Genomic DNA, 20526 nt, shown 5'->3' on the forward strand with positions numbered 1-20526 from the left:
CTATTGTTTCACAAAATATATAAATTAAAGATCACTTTAATGAAATAAAAAGGTATTTGTCAATATTTATATTTTAGAAAACATCATTTCATAAGAAAAATCATCATTTCATTGTTTATAAGGATCATATTACAAAATTTACATTTTGTCATAAAAAAATAATCAATATTCATTGTTATGAGTAATAAAAATTCTTAAAAATTAAATTTTATTTCGTCAAAACTTTTGGTATATAAAATTTAATTATCTTAGTTGTCAATGATAGAAAATAATTATTTTTCTTCAAAAAAACAACTCATTTATTATTAATTTTACGACTTGGTGTACCGATACACCCAAATTTATTGGATGTACCATAGAATTTGCACTAAATATATTAAAAAGGACATTCATAGCAAAGTCACACCTATATTTAACGCCCTGAAGCTCCTTACAATGAAATGTGTGTTCTCCAAAGGTATTAAGGTATGCCTTACGACAAACAAGGAAACTTCATCAATAGAAAATAAGTTTAATTACACTAGGGGTCCTTTAAGTTTGAGGTTTGTAACAAATTGGTCCTTTAAGTTATTTTGGTCATACATAAATCCTTTAAGTTTAAGGTTTGTAACAGATTGGTCCTTTAAGTTATTCTGATCACACATAAGTTCTTTAAGTTTGTAAACGTTTTCGATTTAGGCCTTCTGCCACATCATCATTTTTGTAATGTTTAGTTAACAAAAGGACTAAATTGAATACGTTTACAAACTTATAGGAATTATGTGTGACAAAAATAACTCAAATGATCAATTTATTACAAATCCCAAACTTAAAGAACCCTTTGTGTAACTTACCCTAGAAAATAATTGAATCATGAACAGAAAATAATTAAATCATGAGATGATACATAAGAACGGTACGGTACTCTATTAGTGATATATGTTGACCCACTGATCAATAGGGAAAAAATCCTAAGCATATTTGCAAACACCTAAAAAATGGTTTATATCCTCTGGTTGAGGATACCACGATACTCTACTGGTGTTTGAAACTCGATGATATAACTCCTAAAAATCTTGACGGGAGGATAATAATTTATTAAAAATAAAAAGACAAACGTATTTGCACAAGAAAAAAAGAAGACAAAGGAACATACAGAAGTTGAAAAATTAATGTTCTCAATATTATAGTGGAAGATGAGCAATATTTGTGTCAAATGTTTAAAGTCTTTTCAAACACCAACAATAACTGCCTTCCCTTTGTTGCACTGCATGAGCAACTAACATTTGTTATATCTCTAACACTTGTATTACATTTTTGTGTTTGTTCCTTAAGGATTTATTTTTAAACAGCAAGGTACAATAGTATACATGCCGTCACTGACAGCTTATCTCAACTGTAAGAGTCACAACAAAAGGCATATTCAAAATTGTGTTCATCTTGCTTTTTTGAAATGATTTCGTTCCATTTCCATTTTCCACCACATACATTCTTAGAAATTTCCTGCAACTAAGTTCATCCGTCATCAATATCCATTCATATTTCTACTGGGGTTGGGGCCTTGTCTGAACAATATAAATGTCTTTTCCAACAAGACATCCTTCCACATCCTGTGGGCATCCGAACTTTCTCTCGAGGAAAAACCCAACTGCACAAAGGCGTTGACCAAGTTGTCGACGAAAAACTGGGTCAACTGACAGTGGTTTCTTGCTGTAATCCACCGTCAAATGGATGACCTCCCCATCCGCAGGCCCTGCACCGCGTACAAGCAACTCCTCGCTGAAGTTTGCAAAAGCCAGTGTTTGCACAAGCCCATCAAATTTCCCACATGATATACGCCATGGTGTACCCCGGGTTCCTGAAGCTAGAGTTTCACCAAGGCCAGAAGCAATCTCAGCCTCCACAGAATTGTTATCCTGGTCAGTTGGGCTCATAGTATGCAGTACAAATGATAGATCTGGTGAAAGCATTTCTTGGATCAGAATTGCCATTGAAGCTTCCTTCTGAGGCACACCAGCAGCTCGGCGGCTCAACACTGCCCTTCGCGTGTACAGTGAAGCCCATACTTGGCCAATGGCATCTGCAAAGACTGTTGGATTGGAAGGACTCACATTGGGTATTGATTCGTAAAGTCCAGCTGCTGACATTCCAGCCAAGTCCTCCACATTGGCGCTGGATCGAACAATCAATCGTGCATTGCTTGGAAACATTCTTCCAATGTTTTCAATGATGTCTTTTGATAGCTTCAGGGAAGAAATCAATTCCTGGAGTTGGTGGCATAAACCATCAAGTTCACCACCCTCCAGTTTTGCTGTTTCTATCTTGTCCAGTAAAGACTTGAATATTTCAGCGGAGTTGCTCTTCTCTAGCTCCAATTCCATGGATCCAAATGGTAAAACTGCCCCAGAAGGAACCTGAAAGGAAGCAGGCACCCCCTGATCGCTGTAAACTGTCATTCAAAAATTAGATTTTAGAAATGTAGCTTGCGAGAATAAATCATTGTCATTCAATATTAAAATTTACATTTATGACTGGTCGATCACCAACAATCAACATTGCATGAGCGTCTTCCAGCTTAATTAAAAATAATTCTTCAGCTGAGGATAAAGTCTTGATATGAATAAAAAAATATCAGACATTATTTCAGTAAAACTCTGAGGATAAAGTCTTGATATCAATAATTTTAAAAAAGAATTCTTCAGCTGGAATCGCTATTCTTATGAGTGTTGCTAAACCAAAATAAAAAGAATACTTGAAATAATGCGTAGTGTATCATTAGAACGATTGAGTTGACGATACTCGCTCCAAGTCTGTGAGATTGATACTATGACATAGGTATTCGGCACATATTGCTTTGATTACCTTTACCAGAAACTGATGACAATGATGACAAGTGACCACATGCAGCCGCCTTTGCACCGGAATTCTGTGTCTCAGCATCAGGAAGCAAGATAACTTCAGTAGAAGAAGCACCCTTGACACAGATAGAGTTATGTTCAGTTGAGGCCCATAGTACAGAGAATAATAATATATTATGAGATAAGATTGAATGACATGTAATAATTAGGTCAAGTACAAGTGCAGGACTATTTGTGCAAGCCCCACTTAATAACAACACTAACCTAACAACACTCCTATCCTAATGTTGACACCTAGGAACTAAAGAGAACAGGGAATGGTGACTGGGGCATAAGATGAGGCATGGATAAGGCCAAGTATGAGATTGTTCAGTTGAGGGATTTTGAGATTGTGCAGTATTAGATTTCAGTTCAAGAAGGCTTAAAGGAATTAATTAGTACTACCTACACTTACAAGGTGAATTTTCTTCTCAGTAACACAACTTTAGAACTCTAAAGTTAAGCATGCTTGACTTAGAGCAATTTGTTGAATGAGAGAAAACGAGAGGCATACGGTGAAATTGTGTGTCTAAACTACACCAGAGATTCTATTATATAGGCTCAGAAACAAACCAATATACAATAAAAAAAACTAGAAGTTTATTTCTAGATACAAAAAAAAATGTCAAAACACAGCCAGAAATATTGAAATGAATAATTTAGTCATTACCTACCTGACTATATTTGGAGATTCTACCAGCAGAGAAAGCAGGAACATCAACCCCAGAGATATTATCATCAAAAGCACTTTCAACAGAAGAATTGCCATCAAGGTCAACTGAAGAGGCCAACGTCAGATTAACACCAGCGGCGGATGCTTCCAACCTGAAAAGTTGGAAAGCAGGAAAGGTGAACATGGGAAACATTATAGAATAAGATCTATTCACAATATAATCAAAATAGTTTGAAGAAAGGAATATAGATTTCATATTTAAAGACAGACAATCATGGATGGGAAAATGAAAATAACCTTACACATGACCCAATAAGCCTTTGAATATCAGCAATTTTTTCATCATCTTCACAAGTGACAAAGACGACCTTTTCCTGCAATAAGCAATTGTTGTATGAATGTCAATGACAATTTATAAGCTCACAGTTCAAAATCATTAACTGGAATTGCATATTTAGAAATAAGACTTGCCTGTCGGGCCCTAACACCTAGATGAGATAAGTGAGGCAACTCTTGCTTAAGTATAGCTCCCACTATGTTCCTCCCAGCAGCTGTTACCTGCCGGCGCAATCAAACTTATTAATAATGATATATTTAAGACTTCTGTATACTCTCAAGGAAGTATAAATATACCTCTTCATCACCGTCAGCTTTGTTAACAATGAGGATAATAGGACCTTCCACTGGAGATGGTAACAACCCAGGAACAATTCTTTCAACCTAGGTCAATAAATTCAAATTCATGTTGGCCATAATGTCGTGAAGAATTTTTTATTAGTTTTTGTATTTGGATGGGGATAATCCCTAGCTAGTATCTTATCTATTTGGTTATTACTTTAAGGGTCTTGTTAACGAGTGCCCCCGGGACACTCTTTAAGGAACCCAAATTTAGCGATTATTCTTTCAAAAAGTCACATATTACAAATTCCAATACATTGAACACACAACTTTTCATAAAATAGTGATAATATGTTGAGTACTGAAGCATTACAATCTAAAATATATTTAAGAACATCAAGTCGCGGCATTCTATATAGTGATAATAATCATTTTAAAATAGATTTTCTGATGCAGACAAACCTATTTTGGAAGGAAAATAGGTTTTCTGAAGGAAATTTGGTATTTTGGAAGGTAAAAATAACAACTTTGCAGTATATTTTGATATTTGCAACAAGTTAGGCATGAATATCATTTATGCTCCATCTTGCAGCAGTCGTAGTAATATTAGTATGAGGATGAATTCTAACACACCTGCGCAAGGGTTATTCAGTTCATTAAATTCAATAATGAAGGATTTTTGTTTATAAAGCGCTTTCTCACACACACCATGCTCGCAGGGTAACTATCGTAATAACATTACACATGATTTCTCTAAACACACTCAATACCTGAACCAATGTTCCTAAAACAGCTCCTGGAACTATGACATCCCAACCTTGAGAACCAAGCGTACTTCTCACAGCTTTTAGAAGAAGAGTACATAGTTTTGAAACCTGAAAAATTACACTAAAAATTTACAGTAGCGAAGTTAGAAAACATACAAGTTATGTTTATCATAATGAAATCCACAGTGTAGGAATAAAGAAGACAAGAAATCGGAGATACTGTTGAAAACACTACATATTAAAATTCCTTTAAATCTCCTATTATTAAAATTTAAGGATAATGCATTATCATACCCAGCACGAATCTCCGCTTCTGTATATGTTTTGACACTGTTTTCAGGGATTCCTAGAGCTTTTCCTAGTATCTGCAACATTTAAAATAACAACTTTGATTTTTTTCAAGATCAATACATATACATAACATGAAGGAACAGAAACGTGGTTAAAAAGACCAAACAGTATTGGTATCACAAGACCAACATTGTTCAGGTTTGAAATTAAAGATGCACCACAATTACGATTCCCAAATTTGAAATGAAATTATCTTGTCTCTATTCTGGCTTATTTTGATTAAAAGGTCAATTGTAAAATTAAAAGACTGTAGTAGGCTGCAAATCACAATTATTCCCTAGTTTTGGTTGTACTTGGGCTTCACTTTGTGAGTTTATATTATATTGGTTTAGTAAAATTTTGCACTGCACAATAAATACCAGGCTTTATCTGAACAATAGATTACTATTTAACCTCCACTTTTTGAGGAAATATCTGAAGAAGTTCTTCAGTATATTCCTCAGTAAGCCTCTTTGATCTATCAAGAGTAGCTTTCAGCCTCAATGTCCAAATCTTCTTGCCATCTTCATTTCCTGGGAGAAAAAAGGAGTACATTTAAAAATGAAAAGAAATTAGTTAAGATGTCAACAACGATTCAACAGATAGAACAATTCAAGCAAAGGTGTACCAAAGTTACCTTCGCTTTCTGAAATGCCTCTTGCACTCCATGCAATAAGTTCATTTTCAATAGCACCACATTCTTCTGGTTTCCAGTTAGATAATTTCATCTGGTGGACTCCAATAATAAGGGCTCCAAGTGGATCATTCCAAGAGTTTACATTCTTTGACTCCAAATTTGCAGCTAGCCAGCTAGCACCTCCCATAACTTCAAGCACGTTGAGAAATCTATTCATATGAGTTCAGAAGTTAATGCTCTACCATGAGAAAAATCTTGATATTACAAGTGGCGTGAAGCTGGAGAAGTTTTATATCTCCATAAATCAAGTTCCACATGATTCAATCCAACTACATTTTTCTCGTGACATCTAGGCAGCCTGTCTTCAATCCATCCTTATAATTAACAATTCTTTAAATTTGACAAATTTTATCATATAGTATGCCCTTCTAATGAATTAGATAATTGATATAATTCTTTAAACAAGTCCAACATCTATTAAACATCTATTTTCGTACAATTAGAGCAAATATGCATTATATTCTAGTTGTACCTTATCATCTAAGTGGCTAGCAAGAACTCTACCTATTGCAAAATTGTGCCATTCATATATTCTAGAAAAGTTGTTCAAAATCCAAATATCTGATGATTGTTCAAAGTGTAAATTAGGAAAAGGTATGCCAAGAACCTGCTCAAAAGAACAAATGAGTAGTCCTCAAGCCCAATCTCACAGAGGCGCCACTGTTCCTCCAAAGAAACAAAAATGAAAAGATGTTCCAACATTCTTTAAATTACTATCCATACTCAAGCTTTAATAAAATTAATCTCACCTTTTGGCGCATAGCTATTGCAGAATCTGGAGCATCATTCCTGAGGCCACTTTCAAGACCCTTTACAATAATATCTCTCAAAGCATTCAAAGACTCCATGGTTTTAAATAAAAGTTTAATTCCTTGTTCTTTTGAAGCTGTTGATTCTACTGCACCATCCATATTCTGGAGAAGTGCAAAAAAAAAAAAAAAATTCACTTATCAGTAGATGCCATTATAAGAACAGCTTTTAATAAAAAGGATCAGCATTACTTAACCGACAGGGGAATTAGTTATCATGCAATAGCTTAACAACCATAATAATTCAATTTCATGCTGAATAAGATGAGCATAAACTATTCAGAAGTTATTTTCCCGCAATGGAAGAAGTATTTAGTGTTTAGACGAAGAAAAGGAAGAGAAAACAATTTGGTTGAGTGAATAATGCACAATAGAAGATAGTAAGCTAGGATCCTAAATCAATCAATTAAGTACAAGCGAATCAGAAAAGGCAAATGCACCTTTTTGCACTCGAAAAACGAATTAAGTGCTGACATGCCATATTCATCCATAGATTCATATATTGATTCTAGCTGTTCAGCAAGACTGCAATACAACAAATTGATAAGTGAAATCATTAAAATTATTGTTTTCAAGCAGCTAATTAGTTCCATGCCAAAATAATTCAAAATCTCTCTGATATTTAGTATACTTTATTCACTCAAAGGTGCACTCCAATAGTGATAACAGATTAAGGTCGGCTACTTTATTTCCCTAACTATTATTACAGGCTTCACAAACTATGTCAAGCCTCAGTGCAACAGTAAGGTTGTTGTGACATTGGAGGTTAGATCTTACACATTCTAGACCTGGAAATGGCCTCCCTAGACACAATAAGGTTGCATTCATGACACTCCCTATACTTTGAAATGGAGCAGATGCACGTACTGGGTCACCCTTTTTGTTGAAGAAGTTAGAGCATGGCACCCCTATTGGAATATAAGAAAATATATATTATGCTAAAGTAACTTAGATTATCTCGTAAAATTAGTTTCAAATATTAGAATATGTTAGACTATCTCCTAAGATTAATTTCCATGGTGAACTGCAGAAAGTTCAGCCAACAAAATATCTTTGGAGTTGTAGATGAAACCCGAGAAGCCTGACAAATAGTTGCCTGAATTGTTGCGGATAATACCACCAAAGCCCGCACGGGTGGGGTTCCCGATACAGCTACCATCAACATTTAGGATAGAGCAGATATTACCATTGTTGTTCCATCTCACTGACCGGTCAGAAGGAGTAGAAGAAGTAGAATTTTGCAAGCAGGAACTGATGAGATCAGCTGAGTTATCCATGTCGAAAACCACCCAACCATTGATGAGTCAGACATCAACTCGCTTACCAAACCTATCACTAAAAATGAAGTCTTTGCTGCCCTAAACTCCATGAAACCCTACAAAGCTCCAGGACCAGATGGTTTCCATTGCATATTCTTCAAGCAATATTGGCATATTATTGGAGATGATATTTTCTATCTAGTTAAAACAGCCTTCCAAACCGGTGATTTTGACCCAGGGATCTTAGATACTCTCATTGCCCTTATCCCTGAAATCGACCCCCCTAGTACTTACCAAGACTTCAGACCAATCAGCCTGTGCAACATAGTGTACAAGCTCCTTACTAAAGTCTTGGTTCACCGTCTCAGACCGATCTTAAATAATATTATTGGCCCCTATCAAAGCAGTTTTCTGTCTGGTAGGGGCACCTCTGACAACTCAATTGTTTTGAAGGAAATTGTTCACTTCATGAGAAAATCCAAAAAGAAGAAAGGGTATGTAGCTTTCAAACTTGATCTAGAGAAAGCTTTTGACAATGTCAACTGGGAGTTTCTTAGTAATTGCCTTCATGACTTCGGTTTCCCTAACATCACCATCAAGTTTATTATGCACTGTGTTTCTTTATCTACTTTTTCTATTTTATGGAATGGAAACAAGTTGCCTAATTTCAAGCCTACACATGGTCTCCGACAAGGTGATCTGCTCTCTCCATACCTCTTCATTCTCTGCATCGAGAAGTTATCTATTGCTATCAATAACGCTGTTCTTCAAGGGAATTGGGAGCCTATACACATCACAAATTCAGGACCTTTATCTCATCTTCTATTTGCAGATGATGTCCTCCTTTTCACCAAGGCTAAAAGCTCTCAATTCAGATTTGTCTCTGATTTATTTGATAGTTTCAGCAAGGCTTCAGGGTTAAAAATTAATCTCTCCAAATCTAGAGCTCTCTTTTCTTCAGGTACCCCCCAAGCAAAAATCAACAAGTTGACATCTATTTCTGGCATCCGTGGTACAACTTCTCTTGATAAGTACCTAGGCTTTCCAATCCTTAAGGGGTGGCCTAAGAGAAGTGATTTCCTGTTCATTGAAAAAATGCAGAATAGACTGGCTTCATGGAAGAACAAACTCCTAAATAAAACAGGTAGACTGACTCTAGCTTCATCTGTTTTATCCTCCATTCCAACATACTACATGTAAATTAACTGGCTACCTCAGAATATTTGTGATAATATTGATCAAACTACTCGTAACTTTATATGGAGAGGGCAAAATAACAAAGGTGTTCCCCTAGTAAATTGGAAGAAAGTTGCTAGCCCAAAACAATTTGGTGGTTTATGTATTAGAGCAGCTAGAGAAGCCAACACTTGCCTTCTAGGGAAGTTTGTTTGGGATATGGTGCAGACAACAAACAAATTGTGGGTGAGTCTTCATTCCAGCAAATATGCGGTGGGGCCAAACATCCTTCATGCAGAAGCTCACCCCAAAAGCTCCCCAACTTGGTCATCCATAATTAGAGCCAAAAATGTGCTCAAAAATGGATATTCTTGGCGCGCAGGCTCGGGAAATTCATCCTTCTGGTTCAGCAATTGGAGTCCCCACGACATCCTTGGTAATCAGGTTCCTTTTGTTGATATTCATGATCTCCACTTATCAGTTAAAGATGTGCTCATCAATAATGGGCAACACACTCAAGCTCTCTACACAAACCTTCCTCCAGCAATTGGCGATACCATCAATAATACCCATCTCTCTTTTAACGCCTCCATTGAAGATGCTTTTATCTGGCCGCATAATAAAAATGGCATATACTCTACCAGTGGCTATAGCTGGCTCCTCTCTCTCTCAAATCCAGTAGTTGATAATGATGATATTATTTCGTGGTCTTGGATTTGGAGGCTCAAAGTGCCGGAAAAATACAAGTTTCTCATTTGGCTAGCTTGTCACAATGCTGTCCCCACCTTATCTTTGCTAAATCACAGGAATATAGCAAACTCAGTAGTTTGTTCTCGGTGTGGAGAACAAGATGAATCTTTCCTCCACTGTGTCCGTGATTGCAAGTTCTCTAAATTATCTGGCACAAAATTGGCTTCTCTAGCCCTGGCTTCTTCTCAATCATTTATGCGCATGACTGGATCAAAGAGGGAGCAAACTGCACTCGCTCCATTATGTTCCTTCCTGGATTGTGGTGGACGTGGACGCATCGAAACTTGATGTGCCTCAATAATGAAACCATTTCATATGTTTCAAACATGATCGATCATTGTCATTTGGTAATGTTAATTTTTAGCATACCATATGTTATAATTTCCATTAATCCTATTACTATATTGTGCCTTAATAATATTAATATAATTTTTTACAATTGTAATTTGGATATGCAAAAATTGATCCAAAATGAACCGCATTAAATTGGATTGGATCGCTTTTTTATTTTTTTACGAGTCATTCAAACCGAACAAAATCGTGTATGCTTTTATTTTTGGATCAAATAGTTTTTTGTCTGAGTAAACAACCATTTTGGTCCCTGTATGTATTCAAATTGCAAATGTATCCCCTAGTGTTTCTTTTGTTTGTAGTTTTAGGGACTAAATTAACTAACAAAAAACATACTTGAGGACCAAAATGACTAAGGACACATTTGAAGACGTCTTTGCAATTCCGATACACTCAGAGACTACAATGACAGCGCCTCACACATTTAGGGACCAAAATGATTGTTCACCATTTTTTTGCCTCAAAATCGATCAAACTGCACCGCTAACACGCTTGAAAGTGCCATTTCTATCGCCTGCGATCTTTGCAGCATTGCTCCACCTAAAGCATGCACCAAAGCGTGTTACGGCCTCTTTCTGAACATACTCTCACCCCCCGAGTCGCAAGACTGTCTTAGTCCCGATCTATAATTGTTTTAGCAGGCTCTATAGTCAAGCGTTTCAGCACACAGTAAATAGTTTATGGTAGGCCCTTCATCCAACCATCATCAAGGTTGCTGTCCACATCGTATGACATTGACCAACTATCGTCATGGTTGAGCCACCGGCACCAGTTATATAAAACTTCTTTATCTCATAGGATTAGTTTCTAATACTATAATATCTTAGGCTCTCTTCTAAGGTTAGTTTCCATATTATTTTGTTATTGCAACAATTTGTGTTCTTAATTTCCATATTTATTTACAATTAGGAGTCTTGTACCCCAATAGGGGTCCGTTTTTAGTCTCTTGTATCAAGTTAATTATCAAGTCATTATCAATAATATTAAACTATTATCATATTCAAAAGTCTATATTGTTTCTCTTCTTATTTTATCTAAAACCCATAGCTTCAACACCTCTAAGATCAAGAAACATCTACATAGTGCTCAGCCGGAGGACTTTTATGACTTAAGGATACACACGATTACTTCTAAATGGAGATTTTCTTGTCAACAAATATAGGAAATTTCATTATCAGTCAATTGGTTTTCAACCTATATAAGAGTGTAGATAGCACATATACTAGCATAGACTATCATTGTAATAGAACACTGGCAAAAATAACTCTCGGAGTTAGATATGACAGCCTAACTAATCACAGGCTCTGATACTTAATTATGTTTTTATATTCGGCCTAACTAATCATTACAAAACCAACTTGTAAGGTGAGGGGTGTCACTTTTATAAACTCATTTCATACGTTATCTTCATCCTATGTGGGACTTGGGTTTTTCCAATAACTTCCAAGAGAGAGTGATTGGAAGACAAAACAAAAACAAATATGCATTGACATATGATTACAAACTATAATGAGCCAGCTCTGTGATATTCACGTCAAACCTGCCAGCATTAAAGAAGTCTTTGAGTTCTCGATGAAATATCTTGAACTGCTCCACAAATGTTTCACTATATTCTCCAGGGTTCTTTGTGATTTTAGCAAGCATGGCTTCTGTAGCAACCAAGTCTTCAGGACCAGCGTTGCGGTGAAGCTTGTTTTGTATTGTATGTTTAATTTGTGTCTGAAAATATATAAATATAAATATCTATATATACATATATGTGTGTGTGGAAAACAGTTGGCCTATCATTAACAATAAAGTGCAATAAGATTCCAAAGTTCATGTACTTTAGGGAAAATAACCTTGAGGTCATGTGGGATGTCATTTCGGTGAGCAATATCTCTGATTCGAGTTAGAGGAACAGATGCAGTGAATTCTGCCTTGAATGAAGGCAAACATGGATGAATCTTTCGAATAACTAGAACTTCCTGTATACAAATAAATTTATGGTGAATGAAGTAAGTGTAGAAAAATAATAACCGATATATTACAAAGTTATGAATTATGTACAAACACTGATTAATTTAAATAGGCAATTCAAAATCTGATGGGCTTGACTAATGGAGTAATAGAGAACCAAAAAGGCTGCACTTCAACATCAGTGTTGGAAATAAAAATAAATCACCTGTGGAGATATATCCTTTCGACTTGTATGTTGCTCTAACTCACGAAATATAAGCCTTGAAATTTCAGCATGCCTATTGGGACGGTGGTGACCTCCATCTTCAAAACATGGTATTTGCCCTGTGTTTATCCACTGCATAAGATTATCTAAGAAGGGCTTAGATAATGATATAAGAAGAGCATAGATGAATAGATATAAATAATGAGGAAAAGTCAGAACAAGACCTTCAGATAGATAGAAGAGTATATGAGAGCCTCCAATTGATCTTCCCCATGAACACTTCCGACTATATCACGTACAAGATCAAGCTTCAAATTGAAAAATCAAGATAAAGTTAACTTTTTTTATTTAAAAAGAAAGCCACCGGAAAAAATAAAGGCATTTTACAGCAGTGGTGCAGCTGACATTCAAATTTAAAACTGCAGGAAAGAACCTTACAAATCTATGTTCAAACAAAAATTAGTATTAGACAGTTTTACATATTAAATATAAAAGAATGAATTATAAATTTTATATCGGCAAAACTATTTATAAGAATTTTAATATCTGTTGAATAAACAGAACATTATCCGGGTTGCTTAATTTTCTGATATGCCAGTACTAGTGACTACAATGTCATAAACATACACGAGAAATAAATCATCTTATGGTAAAATGGCTGCAAAAGATAGAATGATCAACTTTACTTAGTGTCAAACTAAATCATCGAGCTACACTGTTGAATTGACTAAACCAAACCCTAGAGATTGATTATATGCAAGGATTTGTGAAGACGGAAAACCATGCTTGTGAACATTTGTAGAATCACCATGGAAGAAGGCATTTTTTATATCCAACCGATGAAGGGGTCAATGGAAAACAACAATTGTAGACAAAAACAGGTGAACAAAAACCATATTACTTTTTTTTGAAGAAGCCAAATTAGCCCACAACAAAAACCATATTTACTGAGAAGGTGTCCAGGCCAAAATACAACTTTTAACCACTAGACGAGCCTTGAGGCAGTCAATCTTTCCATGAAGGCCAACTTTAACTGTAAAAACCAGTTGTCAGCTAACTACAATCCTCCACGAAGAAAAAGAACCAGGTCTTGCATGCCGCTGCTCAAAAGGCATGAATGCAACTAATCGTGGCTAGTCTCCACCCATGATGGGATAATGTGCCGCTTGTAGCCAGAGGACTAGACATTTTTACAAATTACAGTGATGGACAACCATAATGCAAAGAAGAAAGACGATGATAATTCAAAGTGACATAATCTGGAGAAAAGCCAGAAGTTGAGTGTATGAATGTATACCTTTTATGAGAGCAATAGCAAGACTAGACACAACTAGCAATGTTGGAGCTGGTGATGGAATTGGATTTCATAGCGAGTTCATAGTGTTCTCATTAGCAATAGGAGAGGAGGTGGCTCCAAAGGTAATGGTGGAGGCTACTGATGATGATATTTATAAAGAAAAACAATAGTTGGACATTTGTTGAAGGAACAATAATAATGTTTGTGGAATTGGCACAAACACAGGAGGTAGGGGAAACATTCACGGGACAGGCTTAAGAGTCGAGTAAAACAAAATAATTGCAACCTGGGGACTGAGATGCAAAAGCAATGTGTAGGAAGTGCATGATAGCACCGCTAAACATGGGTTGATCTAGTCAAGAAAAGCTAATTAGTGGTTTGTTATAAGGTACACGGTGGGGCTGCCGGGTATGAACAAATGAGGGTCATCACTCATCAAGCTAAAAATATCATATAAAAATTTAGATGAAAGAGAAGCATGTGATGAAATTTATTTGTTTTAATGACACAAAGATGTGGTTATGCCATGAATTAAGTGTAATGTAATCATTAGATAACATTAAATTAAACTATTTACATACTGACATACATTTTGCAACATTATAGGCAATAATTTAATATATATAAAGAGTACCTTTCTCCACCAATTCCTTGCGCTTTGATCCCCTTGAACAAACTTGAGAGGCAAACCTTGAATACCTGAGGTATCCCAAGTCCTTTGTGTTTCATGGGTCTGATGGTCGTTGGATCGCATGAAAGAAACAGATTTGCCTTGCCACTCTCCTACAAAAGGACTCGGCCCTGCTGCATCTGAGAGAGGAGCACTAGCAGCAGCCTCCTTCTCATCATCATCATTATTATTATTATTCTGGTCATGGTCGTGGCTTTGATGTTGTTGTTGTTCATTGAAATTCAAAGGAAGTAACTCCATAGTCTGGTGTGTTTTGTTCCATTTGGCAATGGTCTGAAAATGACCAGCATTGGGCAAGTTTAATACTCTGTTGTCCCCAGATTCCCAGTGTAAAGTGCCATCCTGGTGGACAATGATGAATTTGAATTCAAGGTGATCGCCGGCGTTGAAATGGAAGTCGCATACCCAACCATTTGGTGTCCAATTCAAGGGAACATGGGTGGTCCAGGAGCCCAACTGTTTGGTTGATCCAAGAAGCACAACATGGTCACCGAATTGAACTTGGTGATCTAATCGAAGATGTAGATGAACATTAATGTCTTCTTCTTTTTTGTTGTTGGTATTGTTCCTTTTTCCACATGAATCGAGTATAGTGAGTGAGTGAGTAAGTAAGTAAGTAAGGGAAAAAGAAAAGAATAAAAAATTAAATTAAAGAGATACGATACGATACCTAGGTTGGGTTTGGGTGGAAGAGGAGGCAGCAACAGACACGAGACGGTGATGGATGGATGATGATGATGATGATGATGATGATGAAGATAATGATGGAAGAAGAATGAATCCTCCTCTTGGCTGATTATGGTTCCGATTCCGATTCGGATTCGAATTCCTTCTGGGACTGGGAGGATGGATGATGGTGTAAGTACAGTGACGGTGAAGAGAATAATAATTCATCGCCACTCAACTGAACGGTGGTGTGGTGGATTGAGTTCAGTTAAGAGTGATTGAGTAAATAAATATACTCAGCACCTTTGTCTTCTTTCCATACACGTGCATTACATTTCAACGCCTCTACACATGCTTTCTTTTGGGAAAGGATTGTCTCCAGTCAAATTTTCTCCTGTTTTCTCCTGTGAAGCAATCTGAGCCTTCCATTTCTTTTTAATGAAAATCAATGGCTATTAATTAAGGCAATTAAAATCAACATAAATTTTGTCTATTTCATTTAATTTCCTTTCCTTCTTCCCTCGAGAGACAAGCTACTGTAAAACACAAAAACTGTTTCATCTTCTTCAATAATAACAACACTACCTAATGAACACCATCTATATTGATGATGCCATCTTTTGTTTGCTATGTTACTATGTTAGATTATGTATAACTCCAAGCAATTGTCATGACAGAATGAGAGATCACTGTTTGTATAACTCCAACCCTTTGTCATGACAAAATTAGTGGTTTTCAGGCAATTACCATGACATAATCCGAACCCAAGCAATTGTCACTTTTTCGAAGCATGTAAATTTGAAATTCAGTTGATAATGAACCCAACCATTTTGCATCAAGTAAATTTGAAATTAGGTTAATCTAGAATAATAAGAAATGGAAATCAACCTTAAACATCAGAAAATATACCCAGAGAATGAGAGAAGGAAATAAGAGGGAGAAATAGTGAAGGATGAAGGAAGGACGTCACCGTTGGTGCACCGCGGAACAAACTTCAATGGCAGAAACGGTTTGTGAAGAAGGGGATAAGGGAGGAGTGTGTGAAAGGAAAGAGACAAAATCCATCATAATTATTTGTTCTTGTTTTTAGCCGTTGATCTATCATTCAAAGAAATGGAGGGCTCAGATTGCTTCACAGGAGAAAACAGGAGAAAATTGGACTGGAGACAATCCATTCCCCTTTCTTTTGCTTTCAATCAACACAACATTTCTTTTTTCTTTATTGTCAAAATATATATTTTTATTTTTATTTTTTATTTCCTTTTCTAGTTATATGCGCTAACCTTGTCGAGCGGGGTTGATTCTAATTTTTGTTTCACACATGTATGTCGGCAGACAACTACATGTTAGGAGGGATATGCATGGGGACAAGGATCTCTTAGCTATAGAGGAAGTCTATTGTTATCGAGTGTCTCCTTTAAGGATTTTAAAAAAAGAAATTATTTTATAAAAGAAATTAAATATTTTGATTTCTGATGCATTGATTATACATATTTTTATGATAAGTTACCATTTTAACAGGTTAACATCAACTAAAATTTGTTCGCTGCATGAATAGGGTAGGCGATTAGTTAACTTTCTAGAAGGGTTGAATGAGAGAGGATTTTTTTTATTAGGGAAAAGAGAGGAAAGATTTTTTATTTTTTTTATTTTTTATGTTGAAGACAATTTCATTAACGAAAGTCTGGCAATAAATCAAATGTCAAGACTGTAGAAATACAAGGCGGAGTTTCTTCGACCTATATGCAATCTAAATTCTTAAGAACATATTTAGCTAAATAATGAGCAGTCTGGTTGGCTTTACGCCTAACATGTAAAAAATTTAAACTACGAAAACTATCATTAAAACTAAGAGAATTGCTGAATACACATTTGATAAGGCTGAGAAGCATTAGTAAAATACCAAAATACCCCCTCTGCAGTTAACTGTCGAGGAATTCATAAACCGGCTGCAGTACCGAGGAAAACTTCGGTAGTTAACTGCGGAGGAAACTTCAAACCTTAATTTTTTTTTTTTTTTTTTTACAAAAACCATATATTGTCATTATTAATATTTATTGATTCTAATACTATTTAACTCATTGTGATTTTACGAAGAAACATAATCAACACTCTTTTAATGTTTTGGATTACATTAAAAAAATTAAACAAGAAAGTTATGATTTTTTTTTCTTTTTTAAAAAGAAGCAACAATAAAAGCATTTTAATTGTGTAATGAAATCAAAATTTTACTCAAAGAAATAATACTCGATTTTATCAATCAAGGCTGTATATCTTTGCTGATTTAAATCATTAATTAAAAAACAATTAAATCACATACAAATAAAAAACATGAACCATATTTGACCATATTAAAAATTTATTTTAATATTATTTACTAGGAAAATGCTCTTTACCACGAAAAGTGCTACAACGAAAAACACTAGCCTTGTCGTTTTTTCCGCCAAAAACGTCTTTGATTTCTTTTTAATATTAAAATGATGTTTATTGTAGTTATATGTGAATGTTTCGTGAACTCCTTTTCGATCAATGATGTTTATTGTACTTACTAAAGTCATAATTTATTTATTTTTTGGCAATAATCAGAATTAATTCTCTTGATTCCATCCATGTCAACGTGCATATATAAAGGAAATAAATGGATTATTAAGAGAAGTTAAAGTCAAGTTATTCTACAAGGATTTTTACGAAAAAGAATGGAAGAAATTTGATAAATCTTGAAGGATCATACGGATAAGCTGGAAAACAATAACTCATGAAATAATTTGTCAAAAAATAAATAAATAATATCTCATGAAATAAATTGTTAGCTAAATAATAAGTCAAGAAAATATTAGTGGCTTGCTCAAAAATAAATAATGTATAAAAATTATTATTATTATTATTATTATTATTATTATTATTATTATTATTATTATTATTATTATTATTACTACTATTATTATTATTATTATTATTATTATTATTATTATTATTATTATTATTATTATTATTATTATTATTATCTTTTTTAAATGACAAGAATTTCTACCACTATTTTCAAAAATAATATTCAAATGCTTAATTTTTACACTCATTGAAACGACAAATTAGAATCAATAAATATTAGTAATGACAATATTAGTTAGTTGTTAATTCATATTTCTGTGTTGTTTAATTATAGTAATGGTAGAGAACGCGGAAGATGTTCCGGGAGAAACAAAACAAAATTTTGTCGAAATTTCCGGAGATGTCAAACCGCCTAAAGTTGAAGCGAAACCAAACATTGATGGAGCTTTCGTCCATGTTGAAGCTTCAAAGTATGTCGGCGGCTCTGGTGTCCTCCCACTTGAAGCCCACGAGGTCAACACGGCTAGGTTTTTTTGAGATGACGTTAAGTCGAAAGATAGAGATGAATTGCTTGAGTGGGCGTGTCGTCAATCAAATAAGGCGGGATTTACAATTGTTACACAAAGATCAAGCTTGATCAATCCAATGTTCCGCCTAGAGTGTGAAAGGAGTAGAGCTCACAAAGTGCCGAAAAAAACCGAAGCATGCGAGAACTGGCTCAAGAAAATGTGGGTGCTTGTTCATGATTAGTGGATATCAAAGTAAGCAAACAAATGAATGGGGATTGAACATTCTTAATGGAGTTCACAACCATGTGATGGGATAAAACCGCAAATGCACCGTCTTACCGAAGTAGTAACAATAGAGTATCGTTCCGACAGGGAGTTATGAATTCAATTAACTTTAGATAATGATTAGACTGAAGGTTTATAAGGTAGAAAAGTTTTGGTTTTTAATTAAAAGCAAATAATAAAAGAAAAGATAAAAGAGGTGTCTTGGGATTATTGGTTCATCTAAGTGACAAGTCCTTCACAAACCAAACTATTAAACTTATAACCTTATGTTAGACCTAGTTTCTAAAGACGAGTTTTGTAACACCCCGTTAACCCAACAATATAAATATAATAATAAATCAGAGTGTATCACCAAAACGGGCATGCTACACTGCTATTCCAAAATTTCTTAAATAGAATAAAATACTATTTAATAAACATCAACTTTTTCTTTGTGATTAGAACTATTTCTTCTTCCTCTTTTCTTCTACTTCTTTCATTCTTTGTGTTACCATTAACTTCTTGGGTTCTCGATTTCTTATGCGAAGAAGTAAAAGTCTTGGAGAATTTATTCCTGAGATTGAAAGATATTTGCATAAGAAAAAGAGAGAGGCACAAAATAATATTGCTATGGCTGAATGCACTCTCAAAAAGTATGCTACTCCTTCAACGGAAGAGCCACAAGCTATTATCGTGTACCCGATGGTTGACGGTAACAATTTCGAGATCAAGCCTGCACTACTCAATTTGGTGCAGCAAAATCAGTTTTCTGGATCACCCACTAAGGATCCAAATCTCCATGTTTATTCCTTCTTAAGACTTAGTGGCACCATAAAAGAGAACCAAGAAGCCATAAGACTTCATCTCTTTCCCTTTTCCTTAAGGGATAGAGCTAGCGCTTGGTTCCATTCCTTAGAAGTTGGTTCCATCACTTCATGGGATCAAATGAGGCGAGCATTCCTTGCCCGATTCTTTCCCCCATCTAAAACCGCTAAACTAAGATATCAAATTACACAGTTCAACCAAAAAGATGGGGAGTCTCTATATGATGTGTGGGAGCGTTTCAAGGAAATGCTTAGACTTCGTCCCCACCATGGTTTAGAAAAGTGGCTCATAGTCCACACTTTTTATAATGGCCTAACATATACCACCAAGATGTCTGTTGATGCAGCTGCAGGTGTAACACCCCGTTTTCCCAACTTAAAAATTTCAAACATATAATCAGAGTAAACAACATATAACGGGATATCACACTTCTTAAAAACTCAAAATAGATAAATCATAATTTATCCTTCAACATAAACTTCAATATAAAGCAGCGGAATTAAATTCAAATTCATAAATAGTCTTGGCACGCAGGCCTCATAATAGTCATCTCATAAATTAAGTTAAATATCATGAAAACATAACATATACGTAAAGGAAAGAGAAATGGCCACTAAAGATCCCCTCCCGTTACGTATCATAGCAACCTAAGACTCAGTGAGGCAAGGCCACTCACGACAACAGCAACCTACTCTGGATTACCTGCAAGTTACTCATACGAAGAGCAACATTTCCAAGCAGAAGGGGTGAGATTTCACAAAATAATAATATTAAGCATATAATTCAACAATTATATTTAACAACATAAAACATCTTATTAATCAACATTGATAATAATATATCACAAATTACTTCATAATAATCTCAACTTAATCATTTTATCATCATCGACTCGACAAATGCAACTATGCAACTTAGACCTCTTATATGCATGTGGTACCAATACAGGGCATCAAGCCCCCATCGCTATTTGAG

At 35.2% G+C, this 20526-nt stretch overlaps 1 protein-coding gene and 1 non-coding gene across 2 annotated transcripts; both read right to left on the bottom strand.

Moving 5' to 3' along the window:
* Positions 1 to 1140: 1140 nt before the first annotated feature.
* Positions 1141 to 15435, bottom strand: LOC25497038 (phosphoglucan, water dikinase, chloroplastic). The gene is made up of 19 exons (XM_013597811.3): positions 15129 to 15435; positions 14402 to 15026; positions 12695 to 12778; positions 12471 to 12602; positions 12148 to 12273; positions 11847 to 12025; positions 7211 to 7295; positions 6711 to 6875; positions 6569 to 6621; positions 5902 to 6110; positions 5679 to 5797; positions 5229 to 5299; positions 4938 to 5055; positions 4183 to 4269; positions 4021 to 4107; positions 3847 to 3923; positions 3551 to 3701; positions 2842 to 2953; positions 1141 to 2428 (listed from the first exon to the last, which is right to left on the bottom strand). Exons 1-19 carry the CDS (start codon positions 15350 to 15352, stop codon positions 1524 to 1526), a joined length of 3609 nt encoding a protein of 1202 aa, XP_013453265.2. The 5' UTR covers positions 15353 to 15435; the 3' UTR covers positions 1141 to 1523.
* A 4284-nt stretch (positions 15436 to 19719) lies between these two features.
* LOC112416178 (small nucleolar RNA R71) lies at positions 19720 to 19826 on the bottom strand. The gene has a single exon (XR_003006486.2). It is a non-coding gene; the product is annotated as a small nucleolar RNA R71 (small nucleolar RNA).
* Positions 19827 to 20526: the final 700 nt, after the last annotated feature.

The sequence above is a fragment of the Medicago truncatula genome, chromosome 6 (genome assembly GCF_003473485.1).
Source record: "Medicago truncatula cultivar Jemalong A17 chromosome 6, MtrunA17r5.0-ANR, whole genome shotgun sequence".
Taxonomy (NCBI): domain Eukaryota; kingdom Viridiplantae; phylum Streptophyta; class Magnoliopsida; order Fabales; family Fabaceae; genus Medicago; species Medicago truncatula.